At 36.1% G+C, this 15,330-nt stretch overlaps 2 protein-coding genes across 4 annotated transcripts; both read left to right on the forward strand.

The window, feature by feature from the left end:
- The first annotated feature begins 343 nt into the window (after nucleotides 1-343).
- Nucleotides 344-10,224, forward strand: LOC111307735 (flowering time control protein FPA-like). 3 transcript variants are annotated; one of them, XM_089751895.1, is made up of 6 exons: nucleotides 344-766; nucleotides 3,304-3,549; nucleotides 3,748-3,837; nucleotides 3,965-4,950; nucleotides 5,540-6,852; nucleotides 9,851-10,224. In XM_089751895.1, exons 1-5 carry the CDS (start codon nucleotides 485-487, stop codon nucleotides 6,834-6,836), a joined length of 2,901 nt encoding a protein of 966 aa, XP_089608021.1. In that variant the 5' UTR covers nucleotides 344-484; the 3' UTR covers nucleotides 6,837-6,852; nucleotides 9,851-10,224. The 3 variants fall into 3 exon arrangements, with proteins under 3 accessions (XP_089608021.1, XP_089608022.1, XP_089608023.1); XM_089751896.1 differs by lacking the exon at nucleotides 9,851-10,224 and adding an exon at nucleotides 9,259-9,379; XM_089751897.1 differs by lacking the exon at nucleotides 9,851-10,224 and adding an exon at nucleotides 8,322-8,339.
- Nucleotides 10,225-10,533: 309 nt separating this feature from the next.
- Nucleotides 10,534-14,680, forward strand: LOC111307736 (conserved oligomeric Golgi complex subunit 5-like). The gene is given in 8 exon segments (XM_022905888.2): nucleotides 10,534-10,811; nucleotides 10,910-11,519; nucleotides 11,521-12,069; nucleotides 12,193-12,287; nucleotides 12,289-12,362; nucleotides 12,365-12,663; nucleotides 13,310-14,392; nucleotides 14,489-14,680. Coding segments are annotated over 7 exon segments (2,703 nt in total). The 5' UTR covers nucleotides 10,534-10,677; the 3' UTR covers nucleotides 14,252-14,392; nucleotides 14,489-14,680.
- Nucleotides 14,681-15,330: the final 650 nt, after the last annotated feature.

The following is a 15,330-nucleotide window of genomic DNA, read 5'->3' on the forward strand; positions in this document are numbered from 1 at the left end:
ATAAAGAAAATTTTTAAGTTTTTTAAATATTTTTATTTTATAATTTAAATATTTAATTATTGAATTTATTAAACACTTATCATCTCAATCCTTTTTTTTTTTTTGTAATTCTTTTTATCAGAGCAAATCCTTAGGTCTTAATAAACAAAAATCCACGCGTTATAAAACCACCAGTACAGCCACGTCAGCCCAACCGAAACTGCTGTCATCGGTTACCCACCTTATAATTTTAACGACGTGGCATCTCGGGCTACGGCCTCTTCGATCAAAACGACGCCGTTTCAAACTGGACATATCCTTCCGCCTTTCTATATATACATATATTCCCCATCCTTCCCCCACTTTTCCCAAATCTGACTTTGTTAACGTAGGTTTTCTTTTTTTATTCGATTCTCTAACTTTTAGGGTTTCAGATTTTCAATCACTCTCTCTCTCTCTCGCTCTCTAACAATCTATTTAAATCCTAACTTTGATATCCCGAACAATGGCGCCGCCGATAAAGCAACAGAAGCTGGGGAAAGAATCGGAGGAATGCGATACGCCTTCGAACAATTTGTGGGTGGGAAACTTGTCGGGCGAAACGGTAGATTCGGATCTGATGGAGTTGTTCAACAAGTACGGCGCTCTCGATAGCGTCGCGACGTATTCGTCGAGAAGCTTTGCTTTCGTGTTCTTTAAGCGCGTGGAGGATGCGAAGGCGGCAAAGGAAGGTCTCCAAGGAGCCACCTTACATGGAAACCAAATCAAGATTGAATTCGCTCGACCGGTTTGTTTCGTTGTTCTTCTCTCTTCCGTCTCCTTAGGTTTCCTTTTGTTTTTTTCGCAATTTTTGTATAATTATTTTTGTTTATATTTTCAAGGAAACAGAAGAGAAAGTTTTGTTTTACCTATTTCAAATTCATATATATTTTGCACAGTTTGATATAATTCTTATCTATTAAATGAGAATCAATAGCTAATCTTGTTGTTGAGGATGGAAAGCAATTTGCCTTCAGAACGTGAAAGTTTAGTAATATTCTCATAATGGAACTGAGAAATCGTTACAATTGCCAAAGGCATTTCAAACATAATGAGATAATGTTTCAAAATTTACGAATTTATGTATTAAGGAGGGTAATAGTTAGGGTATTTAATACAATTTTCTGTGTTCTACTCTCTATGATACTTTGGATAGAAAAAATGAATAATTAGAAGATTAAAACATCTGAAATCAAGCAATTATACTCTTAAATGATTAAAATCAAGCAATTGATTAACTGTTTCCAATATTAATTTGTTATATACTTCTATTATCTATCAGTTATCACTGAATAGAAAAAATGATGCCAATGCATGCGCAATGGATTGATAAAGGATCTTAATCGCCCCCCTAATCTTCCTAGCAACTGAGAATAAAAAGGTGTCTTAGTGATTAGGATTGATGAAAACAAATAATATTTTGTTAGTAATATTTGTATAATAAGCTCTACAATCTTTTCCTTTGGTTCCTATAATGTGGGAAACGTTTATAGGATAAACGAGTTTGTATTTTGGAAATGCCATATATGCTTTTTTGAAGGGACCCTTGGTCTTGACAAACCATTAGAAAATTATAAGGGTGCTTTACCTTTATTTGGTGGTTACCATTAATCTAATGTCTCCATTCCCGGGTTCATTCTTGGAGGCAACTAACAATTGATGTGTAATCCCAACATTGAAGTTACAACATATAGGATATTTTTCCTAAAAAAAGGGGCAAAGTTTAAGCGCTTATATCAATAACAGGAAACCTCCCACAAAGAAAGTTATAAAACTAGTATGAATGGAGAGAAACCCCTTGCAAGTGGTTCTATGAATTCACCAACCTACTTCTTTAAGTTTAAATGGCTTTTGAAATCAATTAAAAAAGGATTTTCTTTTTAATTTTCTTTTGTTGAATTCTTGAATAACAAAAATATGATGGACATTATTCCCGAACTCATGAGGTCGAGGCATTTTAACAATTTACAATTTCGTTTAAAACTGTTTTGATTTTTACTACTCTTCCTTGCAAAAAAAATTTTGAGTGAAGAAAGAAATTGTAAGGTTGATAGCCTTATTAGTTTAATAACTGTTTGATCAAATTGGTTGTTAAGCTCTTCTGCTTCAGCCAATACTTTGGCATTTTTTCTTCTTGTATATTAAATGCTAATTGATCTTTAGCAACTTATTCTTTTAACGTACAGAATAAAAAAAGGATTTTATCAGTTTGGTTTAATTTGTGGTAAATATAGATGAAAACAAGCTAGCTGACTCAATGGAATTTGACAAAATTATTTCTAGAAGTTGGAAAAATCATTGTATTTTGATCGAAATAACATTTTTGGACTTGACCAAGAAAGCAAGTACAAACTCACCTCAACTAAGCCTTGGTCCCAAACAACTTGGGGTTATTTAGAGCTGTAGCCTTTAAAAGATCTAAAGGATACAAATTTGTTTCTTATAAGTTATTACTGGAACCATCTTCATCTCATTGCATGCGATCTACTAAATTCAATAACTCCTCAATGTTAATTAGCAAGGGAAGCAACAGTAAGCTAAAAAATATTGTAACTCCATAAAATCAGGGTGTTCTTTGACTTTGCTAACTTCATACATCACAAAGGGTACTTAGGTTTTCTTGAATGTTGTAATTAGATAGTGAACTGAGATGATTAGAATCTCATAAATCCATTTTGTGAACATATTTAATTATATGGTGTGGTATTAAGATAATTTTGAGTGTCATAATCTCATATTTTGACTATACTTGATTAAACTCTTTTAATTCTAAAATTTAGAGTCAAGGAGGAATCGCCTTGTGTAACATTAGGGATTGGTCTTGTAGGAATATCTAGAGACTGTCTCTTTCTTTCTTTTACCTTTTAAATATGCTTGGTTTTTTATTTCCCTTCAAAAGGTAATGAATTTCTGTTTTATTTTGTTTTTTGCACTTGACTTGAAAGAGATAGATACTAGTCATGTAGAAAGTGCATTTCTGTTCATTCTTTTCTCTTCCTTGCTTTTTGTTCTTGACTTGAAGGAGGGTAGAATGCGTGATTTAAACATTTGCTTGCAATAGAATAAATATTAGATCTTTTTGCAATTATGTGAATTCAGAGCAATTGGACATTAGTATTAGAGATGAATAGGTTGTGATTTAAATTTGCAATTATATGATTCATATTCCTGCAATAGTTAACGTGCTTTAACTTTATCATCTAAGTTTTGCCCCAATCATTTTCTGCCTTATGTGAGAAACCATGTCTAACTTTTGAACTTTTTGGGATTTATGCAATTCCTCAGGCAAAACCTTGTAAGAATCTATGGGTTGGTGGAATTAGCCAAATGATTTCAAAGGAAGAATTAGAAGAAGAATTTCGCAAGTTTGGTAAAATTGAAGATTTCAAGTTCCTTAGAGATCGTAATACTGCATTTGTTGAGTATTTTAGAATGGAAGATGCTTCACAGGCCATGAGAAGCATGAATGGCAAGCGAATAGGAGGTGAACAGATGCGTGTTGATTTCTTAAGATCCCACCCTTCGAGAAGAGTAAGTTTATGTATTTAGAATTTTAAGTATGATTTTAACAGTTAGAGTTGACATCTATTTTCCCGGATTAATATTTCCCTGTTCTTAATGCATCTCCAATTCTATTTCTTCCATGTATCTTGAAACAACCATTTGAAATGCTTTAATATTCTGTTATTTGTCCTACTAAATGAATTTTTTCCTCGATCCTTTTGACAGGAGCAATGGCCTATTTCTCATGAACTCAGAGATGGGCCTTTTTCTGGTAGGATGGGGCCCTCTGACACCCATTCTATGGCAAAAAGACCAGTGAGTTTTAAACCTAAAGCCTCTGTTGAACTGAATTTTGTGTAATTATTCTTCATTGTTCCTGCACCTACATTTTTAGCCTAACTCGAATCTTTTTGCATTCTGATTTGTTGAATCCATCTTGCAGCATCCTCAATTAGCTGGCCGAAAAGTAGATGGTCAGCCTAGCAAAGTTTTGTGGGTAGGTTATCCTCCCTCTGTGCAGATTGATGAACAAATGCTTCATAATGCTATGATACTGTTCGGTGAGATTGAGAGAATTAAGAGCTTCCCTTCAAGACACTATGCCTTTGTGGAGTTCAGGAGTGTGGAGGAAGCTCGGCGTGCAAAGGAGGGCTTACAGGGTCGTTTGTTTAATGATCCAAGGATCACTATTATGTTCTCAAGCAGTGAACTTGCACCTGGGAAAGATTACTCTGGCTTTTATTCAGGCATAAAGGGGCCAAGGCCAGACATGCTCTTCAGTGATCATCCATTTAGACCTTCACAAGTGGACATATTTGGTCAAAATCATTCTGGACTTTCAAATATAGTATCTGGACCATTAACGCCTAGTGGAATTGTAGGATCAAATGTGCCAATCAGGCTTTTTGGCCACCAAGGTAGCTATGAGCCTCTGCTTTCAGGTCCAGAATACAGCGATTTGTCTGTGCAGGATGCTGATCCTAAAATTCTCATGGGTCCAAATTGGAGAAGGCCTTCTCCTCCTCTCCCTTCTGCTCAAGGGTTTAAGCCTCCAATGAGACAGGCATCTGGTTCCTGGGATGTTTATGATGTGAGCCAGTTTCAAAGAGACGCAAAACGTTCGAGGATTGAGGCTTCATTGCCTATTGACGATGCTTCTTTTCCTTTAAGAAAGATGGATGATCTTGGGTCACATTCAGACGACTCATATGGGCTTGGGCCAGTTAATGGTGGGGGTGCTTTAGGTCCATTTGTAAATGTCCAAGGGAAGGGTCATCTAAGTCCGGTGCCCGGAAAGGTGGTGGCTGGTGGACCTGGAGTAGCCCGTTCTGATAATGATTACATATGGCGTGGCATTATTGCTAAGGGTGGAACACCTGTTTGTCATGCTCGATGTGTTCCCATTGGAAAGGGGCTAGAAACAGAACTGTAAGTGTTGTTTTATCCTTGGTACTTGACTTCTTTCCATGTAAATTTTCCATTTTGTAAAGGAAATGCTCAATTCCTTGTTTGGTCCATGTAGATTTTTCATTGTGGCTTACTCTCAGTTTTGAATCTGTGGACATATCATATTGTGGTTTTAACTGATGGATCTTTTATAAATGTTTGCCAGACGCACATTCTTCTTTTTTTGATACTTTATACTCTATTATGAATATTCTAGTGAAATTGAAGAAGGGTGAATTTAACAAACATTCAGACACATCAGAATGCCCAATGAGAAAGGGAGATAAAGTAGCTTAAAATTGGAGGGCCCTATTGGAATTATTTTGTGCTACTCTTATAATTTGTTCAATAACTAAATACCTCTCATATTTCTTTATTGGCAATTTACGTCAAACCTGCAAATTTACATTTACTGGTAGCCCACGTCTTTATTATCTTAGATCTGAAGGAAGCTTCTTATTTACTTTTTTTTTTTTTTTTGCAATTTTATTATTTTTTGGTACATGTTTAAATTCCTTCCAGTCAGGTATAAGTTGTGTAACTTACTGAAATTTCGTGTTTTCTTCTTCAGTCCTGAAGTTGTTAACTGTTCAGCCAGAACAGGATTGGATATGCTGGCAAAACACTATCGTGAGGCTATTGGATTTGATATTGTTTTCTTCTTACCTGACAGTGAAGATGATTTTGCATCATACACTGAATTCCTTCGCTACCTTGGTTCAAAAAACAGAGCAGGTGTTGCCAAGTTCGATGACGGGACAACATTATTTTTGGTGCCTCCTTCAGATTTTTTAACGAAGGTTCTAAAAGTTGTAGGACCTGAACGGCTTTATGGTGTTGTTTTAAAGTTGCCTCCACAGCTGCCGAGCACTACACTGCACGCGCATCCACCTCTTGTTTCTCAGTCTGATTATAGTTTTTCACACTTGAAGGAAGAACAGGGTCTACAGATGGAGTATGGAAGGGACTTGCATGAGGAGTCCATACCTCCTGCAAGACCTCTGGGGCAATCTGCCATGCAAACTCAACCACTCAGTAATCCTACAGCACTGTCCCAAACTGGTGTTTCTTTAACACCGGATCTGATTGCTACTCTAGCCTCTTTTCTCCCGACAACCTCACAGACTGCTACTGTAGGAGGTGTTCAGCCTCCATTAGTGACATCATCATCACAGTTGTCATTTGCTCAAACCATTGCACCTAAAGGAGCTTCTGCACAAATTTGGAACCAAGATCTGCAAGCTTCTGAACCTGCAACCCCATCTTTCCAACAGTTTAATCCTCCAGCACAATTACCACCAGTTCAGCATTACTCTATTTCGAATACACCCATCCATTCTGCCCAAATGGCCCTTGGTAGCACTCAGTTTCAGGAGTCTGCTGTTAGCATGCCGCAGCACGGTGCTGCATCTTCAAGGCAATTGACTAATATCAATATTCCTTCTCAAAGTGAACCAGGTGCAGTTTCTGCCCCTATCAGCCAGCAGTATCAGCCTGAAGTTCCTCCCAACACACAGAAGGGCTACGGAATGATGCATGGAATAGATGCTTCTGGGTTGTATAGTGCACCAACTTTTCAGCAGCAGAGCAATCCTAATGTTTTGTCTAATCAGGTTCATGGTGCTAATGTTTCCCAGCCACAAAACGTCATGCAAGCTGACAAAAAAATTTTGGAGCTTCCTAGTCAAGTACAGCAGCTGCAATCTGTGCTTTCTGGAGCTGGTCAGGGCACATCAGATGTGGAGGCTGATAAGAATCAGCGTTACCAGTCAACACTTCAATTTGCAGCTAGCCTTCTCCTCCAGATTCAGCAGCAGCAGCAGCAGACGAATACTCCAGGTGGACAAGGGACGGGGAATCAGCTGTGAAAACTCCTTTATCTAGGTAATTATTCTTGCCATAACTTATTTTCTTGAATGGATACATACTTAACTGGTTAATATAGGAATGATCTAGTTTTTTTGTGTATTATGTAATGATAGTTGTTTGTTGACTGTTATTGTCCTCCTTTTAATGGCTGCATATGAATTCTGAAAATTATGTATGCAAAGTAAAAAAATCTTTTGGATTTAGAACTTCAGAAAATCTAGTGGTATTGTTTGGGGCAAGTAGTTCATGGGGTTTGCCAGACCTTTTACTATTTTGAGAATCGTAAATGGGGCATCATGTCCTATATATTATCACGTGGTGTTTGAAGCTGATTCCCTTTTAGGTCGTGCTAAGGGACAGTGGAATCGCTAAATTTGAAACTTTCTATTCTAGCAGTTAGGGGGCTCTTTTGCTTGGATTGAAGTTTCTTTTACTTTCAATTCTTTTGTAGTATGTTAATTTGATTCTTTGCATGTTTGAACTAGATTTAGTGCCTTAGGACGGGGCCATTATAACAAATTTTATGCCCCACTCTTCTTAGCCTTTCCCTTATCAGCCATGTGCCTGTTTCTTGATTCAGTATTATTTCAGATGGTTTTCTTTTGATTTTACTACTTCTTAGATTAGGTAGGGTGGTTATTGTTCAATAGTTCAAGGTAGAATGAAGTGGTTTGATCTGGGGCAGAAAAGAGATTTCGGTCTTTTCTTATGTTTGTCAAAAGAGTTTTATCTACAAATGAGAACAGTGATGAGTGGAGTATTGGTGTCTATTTTAGAAGTGCTGCCCTGGAAAATGTTTGGGTACTTTCTTATTCATGTGGTAAAGGACTAAGTTGCAAGTTTCATGGTGCTATCAGGAGTTTCCTTATTGTAGCCAATAGAATTGTTGGATAGTTAAACAAATAATTGGTTCCTTGTTGAAGTGGCTATTTAGTTGGGCTTGATCCTGAGGTATGATATATTTTGAGTTTTCTTTCTTGAGATTATGAGAGATTAACCAGCTTTAGCAAAGTTGGACAGTTATCACACTTTTTTTCTAGTGCTTATAGATACCCTTTTTTTCAATAAAATTATTGTATATATATTGTTGGTTCTATAATTCATTATGTCCTTATTTAATCTGAGTACATTTTCTGCTGAAATGCCTTCTGCATGTTATGATTGATGTTTAATATATTTTTCCTATCTGTTTTTATTGCATGGAGATGATTTTTTTTTTTGGGTGCATTAATTGGTTATTTTAGCATTCACAAGTTTTGATTTTGCCACCTAAGGTTTTTCTTGTGTTTCTTCAATGTTTTATCTTCTTTATAGATCCCTACTGTATACATATGCTTTCCTTTGCAAGTATTATATGTTAGTTGTGTTGTTCTTCTGTTTGCAAGCATTATTATTCTATATTTATATATTATATATTATATATTTCATCTATACTATTATTATCTTGCTGTTGCATTGATTTAGAATTATTTTTTGGGCCTTAGTTTGCACTTTTCACTAGACAATAGGATGAACCTTTTTTAGAATTGTTAAAATGTAAGTATTATGGGATTCAAATTTGTAATCTTTTTACTAAATTTGAAAGACTGCGTTGCTTAAAATGCTTTTTTTTTTTTTTCACTCTTAAGTATTTACCATTATAGCTAGGAGCAGCACGTCTCTAGCCGTGTCGAATAGGCTCTTAAATAAAGTCCAAAACTTAATACCCTGAATAATTTAAAGAGCGATAAACTACTATACAAGTTTATGAAGGTTAAAAATGTGAAAGTAAAACATGCGTCTTGATTGTCATCGTCTTTATCTCAAAATTTTGAAAGCCACAAATTGTACATTTTAAAAGATTAGTAAACACAAACTACAGCCATCCAATTCGACATTTCACAAGAAACAGGTTGATTGGAATATAATTTGTTTTGGTTAGGCTGTCTTTTAGACAAACAGAAGAATCCAAGATCTTGGAGTTGATCTCTGGAAGTACTAAGTTTTCGGGGCATATTTAGAATCTAGTCAACCATATTCCCAAATACTGTGGAATTTGGTGCCAAGAATGTTAAATTTTGATGGCATAATTGAAGACCTTGTCAATAAAAATAGATTGAACAATCCCTTTCTTTGAGATCTAAAGCGATTCACTTAAAACTTAGATTCTTAATTTGTTTAGTTTCGTTCCACATGAACTTGGACGGAAAACAAGTAAATACCAACTTGAGTTTTGCTTTGACGAGTTCTTGGTAGTACCATACAAGGGTTGAACATTATTAAAGTACAAGGTTTTACGTGATCTAACTTCTGTCTTCTATGTGTGAGCTGCATTAATCTCAATGCTGTTACATTGATACATACATGGAATCGTTCAATCTGATTCATAAGAGGTTAATCATATGCCGCTACTGAATTGATTAAGAACCAATTTTATCACAGGTTTGTCCACTAATTTGTTTAGTCTCCACATTTTGTTAAGTCACGCCTTGCAAATTGTAGCCTCCATTGCGATACCGTCCAAACATAGGGTTTTTACTCGCCAACTTTTTATCAACCAACCAACCAAGTTGAGCTTTGGTATTCTTGATAGGAAAATGCTTAGAGTCTGAGCATATATTAAAAAAAAAAAATTCACTGCAGATAATGTTATTGTTTCTATTTAATTAGTATATAAGTTGGGTGGGTGGAAAGCTTGTGTTTACGGTTTTAACATATACAGCAGCAGGTTCAAGTCTAGCTCTTTAAACTTTTGAACCAAATGTTCCTTATTTCTTTCATTTTTCTTTCTTCTAATAATTCAGAGCCTCAAATCTATTAACCAATTTGAGTCATATATTAGCATTCGAGTAAGTTGAAAAAATGCATGTACATTTTCTTTGGAGTTCAGGCAACAAATATAAAAGTAAATGTAGTATCTCGTTCATTGTTGTTTCGGATTCTGGCAAATAAAAGCGAAACCAATTTCCAGTTGTTTCGAATTTTCTCAAATCTCAATATGACATGGCTTATTTTGTCCTTCCATATTGTGTAGGTAAATTTGGGGCTGTTTTCTTGCGTCTGAAATCAATGCCCATCGTGAGTTTTTTTGTGATTAGCGTTCTGTATTGCAATTTGCGTTACGAGAGCACGCGGACATCTGTGATTAACGTTTTGTATTGCAATTTGCACTATGAGAGCGAGGACATCGCTGCTTCATAAAGGTTTTTTCCCACCAATCGCGGACTGTTGTAGAAATTGGTTTCCGCTGCTTCGTAAAGGTTTTTTCCCAACCAATCGTTGACTGTTGTACAAATTGAAATTGGTTTCCGTTTCATTATCAGATAGATTTTTTTAATGAAATTTCACTTTGACTGATCATGTCAAATAGTTAAGTCATAATTTATCTTCAGTTATCTCTTATTATTATTATTATTTTAATAAAAATTCGCTCTATATTTGATATGGAATGGAAGAACATTCTATGGGAAAAAAGAAAACAATAAAAAAGAGGCTGAATGGTTACTTCAACTACAATCTATATATCTTTAACCTAGTTAATATTTCTAATGTGGAAAAGATTAATAAATATTTTACAAATATTTAATTTAAAACAATCTTTTTAGTCAAATAATTTAAAACCATTTGATAGATATGATTTTTAATGCAAATGCAAAAGATTAATCATTTTTAAATTACATTTATTCATTAAAAATGCTTTCACTCAATAATAAAAAATACTTACAATGTGTCCTTTTCCATTTCCTAAAATTTAAATAATCTTCAAACCAAAAAATAAAAATAAAAAGTAAAATTGTAAAATTATCCTATATTGCAAAATTTGTGTAGGTTTCTCCTCTGCCTGTTAAAGAAAGAAACGGCATGTTTTACTTGACTTTGGTCTTTGGTCTCTGGCTCACGGTCGGCCACCGCTTCATTTCATCCGCACTCCGCCCCTTCAATGGCTATAGAAGGATCAGTTTCTGGTTCTCAAACTGCGACGAACTAAGAAAACGGTGCGTTTCGCCCACCATTTTGTTGCTTTGAATCTGCATTTCCCCTTCAATCTTAACACTAATTTTCTTTGTCATTTCTTAAAATTTTTTTTTTCCAGTTTTTATAGATCTGAAAGAATTGTGCTTCATTTTAATATTGATTTTGATTTCCAAAACCCCAAAATGGCTTCTTCAGATGCAATCCAAAGATCCCCCACTTCCACCACCGGCTCCTCCTCCCCTCTCCACCGTCTCTCCACTTTCAGAAACTCTTCTTCTTCTCCTCCTCCACCGTCTTCCCTCCTTGACTCTTTTGCCAAAGACCCAATTCTTTCCCCTTTCCTTTCCCCTTCTTTTTCTTCCACCTCCTTTTCCTCCGCCGCCCTTTCCTCTGGATCCCCTGCTTCCACCGCCGAACACCTCCTCCAGGCCATTCGCCAACTCGATACCCAACTCCGTTCCCACGTCCTTTCCAACCATCCTCTTCTCCTTACTCAGCTATCTTCTCTTAACAACGCTGAACTTTCCCTCTCCACTCTCAGATCCTCTGTTTCTTCTCTTCAGTCTTCTCTTCGTCGTGTCCGATCTGAGCTTTCTGAGCCCCACAATTCGATTCTCTCCAAAACTGTCCAGCTTTCGAATTTACATACAACTTCTGAGCTTCTCTCCCACTCCATCCGTGGCATCCGTCTGTCCAAAAAGCTACGGGACCTTATGGCTTCGGCTGAAAACCGAGCCTGATAAGTTGGATCTTGCTAAGGCTGCTCAGTTACATAATGATATCTTGACTTTGTGTGAGGAATATGAACTTGTCGGTATTGACATGGTCGATGAGGAACTTAATGAGGTTAGAGAGATAGGGAGTAGGTTAAGAAGTGAAGCTATGAAAGTTTTGGAGAGGGGAATGGAAGGGTTGAATCAGGCTGAGGTGGGAACTGGGTTGCAAGTGTTTTACAATCTTGGGGAGTTGAGAGGGACGGTGGAGCAGTTAGTGAATAAGTATAAGGGAATGGGTGTGAAGAGTGTGAGCGTGGCCTTGGATATGAAAGCGATTTCGGCTGGTGGTGGAGGTGGGGGATTTGGTCCTGGAGGTATTAGGGGCAGTGGAACCCCACAGATTGGGGGAAGTCGGAAGGCAAGGGACGCGTTGTGGCAGAGGATGGGCAGTTGTATGGATCAGCTGCATTCTATTATGGTTGCAATTTGGCACTTGCAGAGGGTTTTGTCGAAGAAGAGAGACCCTTTTACACATATATTGCTGCTTGATGAAGTCATTAAGGTAATACCATTTCTTCGTATTTTTGTTTTTCTTTATGTCTTGGTAATTCTATTTATTATTGAATTGGCCTCTCATGAAAATGTTATTTGCCTGCTCGACTATTATTGATGATGCTTGATGCAGGAGGGTGATCCCATGCTAACAGAACGAGTTTGGGAAGCGCTTGTTAAGGCTTTTGCTACTCAAATGAAGTCTGCTTTTGCAGCATCAAGTTTTGTTAGAAATATTCACAAATGGGTATCCAAAGCTCTTCTCTATGATGGAAAACTTTCTTGAAAGAATTTCGCATGATACTATGTCAAAGGGGTCTTACCGGCAATCACTTTAGAGGGAAAAGATGAAATGGTTTCAGCTATTGAAACATTCCAGATGGCTTTCTTAGCTAGCTGCTTGAGCCGCCTGTCAGATCTTGTAAATTCTGTTTTTCCAGTCTCCAGCCGTGGTAGTGTTCCCTCCAAAGAACAGATCTCTAGAATCCTTTCACGCATTCTGGAAGAGATTGAAGCTGTTCAATTAGATGCTCGATTGACTCTTCTTGTGCTGCGTGAAATTAGCAAGGTTTTGCTTCTGATTGCAGAACGAGCTGAATATCAGGTATTTCTTTTCTCCTGTGCACAAATCTATTTTTCTTGTTATTGAATACAATATCTGTTATGTGAGAAATTGCTCATTAGCATACACGGAACATATTCAATGTTGCTTATGCTGTTATTGAGAGTTTCATCTGATATAAATTTATCGTAAAATTTATCTCATTACTTGTGTTATTGAAGTAAGATTGGTATCTTGCTAGTCAGTAATTATCACCTCAGCAAAGGCGAAAATCAGGATAGTCTTAAGTCTTAACTACTTGATGGATGCTTTGAAGTAATACACAGAACAAATGGAGCCTTGCTGTTTATCTGTGTATTATAATGCATTGTTTTATGCTTTAATTTGTTTAGGCATATATCCTAAGCTCTAAGTGACATTAAGGCATAATAAGCCTTAAGCATTTACTAACCCTGCATTTGATATAATCATGGACTTGATCTGATTGTTAATGATAGGTTTAATCTCATTGTTTGGTTTGTGAAGGATTCCTTTTCTTAAAACCCTGGAAACTCTAGCCAAATCTTATAGTAGTATGTCAAATAATACAACTATGCGTCTGTGTCATATAGTACATAAATTTTGTTGTACTTATAGTATATATGCATGTGCCTGATCATGACAAGTGTCAACTTTGTTATACTGGCAGATATCGACTGGTCCTGAAGCTCGCCAAGTATCTGGTCCTGCTACTCCAGCTCAGGCGGAGAATTTTGCATTATGTCAGCATCTACAAGAAATTCATACACGCATAACTTCTATGATCATGGGGCTTCCAACTATTGCCGCAGATGTATTGTCACCTTCACTTGGTGCAATATATGGTGTTGCTTGTGATTCTGTAACAACCATGTTCCAAGCAATGATTGATCGTCTCGAGTCTTGCATCTTACAAATCCATGATCAGAACTTTTCTGTGCTTGGGATGGATGCTGCCATGGACAACAATGCTTCGCCTTATATGGAGGAGTTGCAGAAGTGCATTCTTCACTTTCGTAGTGAGTTCCTATCTAGGCTGTTGCCATCTTCAGCTAATGCTACAACTGCAGGAACAGAAACCATATGCACGAGGCTTGTTAGGAGCATGGCTTCACGGGTTTTGATACTCTTTATCAGGCATGCTTCTCTTGTTAGATCCCTTTCGGAATCAGGCAAGCTGAGAATGGCCAGAGACATGGCTGAGCTGGAATTAGCTGTGGGCCAAAATTTATTTCCCGTAGAACAACTTGGTGCACCATACCGTGCTCTTCGAGCATTCCGACCACTTATCTTCTTGGAAACGTCTCAACTAGGAGCATCTCCTCTTCTCCAAGATTTACCTCCAAGTGTCATACTGCACCATCTTTATTCCCGAGGCCCTGAAGAATTGCAGTCACCACTCCAGAGGAACAAGCTTACGCATTTGCAATATTCATTGTGGCTGGATTCTCAAGGGGAAGATCAGATCTGGAAAGGAATCAAGGCAACTCTGGATGATTATGCTGCAAAGGTTAAGGCTAGAGGAGACAAGGAGTTCAGTCCTGTATATCCTCTTATGCTTCGATTAGGTTCATCGTTGAGTGAAACTGCACCTGCATCTCAAAAATCATGATCAATAGTCGACTATTCTTTGTGTAAATTAGTAATAGATAAAACCAAATGGCACTTGCCATGTTTTTTGCTTTTTAGCAAAATGTTGCACAGGGAACATTTCTGGAAAAGCTACACAAGTAGATCTACTCCAAGCGTTTAGGTGAGCATAGTTTTATCAATATAACAGTATTTTTTTTTGTATATGCTCTTTGGTTTTCTGATGAGCTGACAATTTGTTATCTTCTCTGGTCTTTAGGTTCTTGTCACCTTGAAATAATGGGGGATCAATGGCTATATTGAGCTTTTGACAGATCTGGCCTCCAATGGTAGTTGCAAACCCTCAACCTAACCTTTTAAGTTCTCTGACTTTTGCATTCACAGGTTCTTTTTCTGGTTGTGTCCATTAGTTTTTACTATATAAAATCAATTTTTACATATTATTATCGTACACTGTATTTTTTGTCATAAATTTCTTGCTCCATTATTTGATTTGATTGCCCTACCATATATTGTTGCCTGTTCTTAAATCATTTATTTTGATGATAAATTCACTTGTAGTGGTATAGTATTTTCCTACTACTTGTTATTAAAATGCATGAAATATATATTAAAGACACGTGGCTACTTTCAAGATATCATTAAAAAAATTTAATCTTGATTGTTTGTAACATTTTCCTAACTAACTCTTACAATTATCATTTATGATTGTTACAAGTACTATATTTCAAATATTAAATATTTTGAAGCATTTTTATAATTTTAATATTTAAAATTCTAATTATTATTTTAATATAAAATAATATACATAAAATTTCTGATTGAATAAAATTGTTAAAATTTTATTCGACATAAAAATAATTTAAGTAAATTTTAATTAAGTATTAACTTGTAAATATAAAAAAAAATGCTAAAAAATTTATTATATATAAATTCAAATTAATATCTTCAATGATCATTTTTCTTAATATATTTCATGGATCTGACAATTTGAAACATTATACGGTAATATTATACGAAAATGATTTGAATAAAAGATAGAGATAATACATTTAAAATTTTAAAAAATCATAAATAAGTTTAATAAAATTAAAAAAATTA

The sequence above is a fragment of the Durio zibethinus genome, chromosome 22 (genome assembly GCF_047325235.1).
Source record: "Durio zibethinus cultivar Kanyao isolate XHJ-2024 chromosome 22, ASM4732523v1, whole genome shotgun sequence".
NCBI lineage: Eukaryota > Viridiplantae > Streptophyta > Magnoliopsida > Malvales > Malvaceae > Durio > Durio zibethinus.

What these genes read in the sequence shown, in the direction of transcription:
- LOC111307735 (XM_089751895.1), top strand. Translation starts at nt 485, where the DNA reads ATGGCGCCGCCGATAAAGCAACAGAAGCTGGGGAAAGAATCGGAGGAA. An exon ending in GATCCCACCCTTCGAGAAGA is followed by an intron (nt 3,550 to 3,747) that starts GTAAGTTTATGT and finishes TCCTTTTGACAG; the next exon opens with GAGCAATGGCCTATTTCTCA. An exon ending in ATTCTATGGCAAAAAGACCA is followed by an intron (nt 3,838 to 3,964) that starts GTGAGTTTTAAA and finishes TCCATCTTGCAG; the next exon opens with CATCCTCAATTAGCTGGCCG.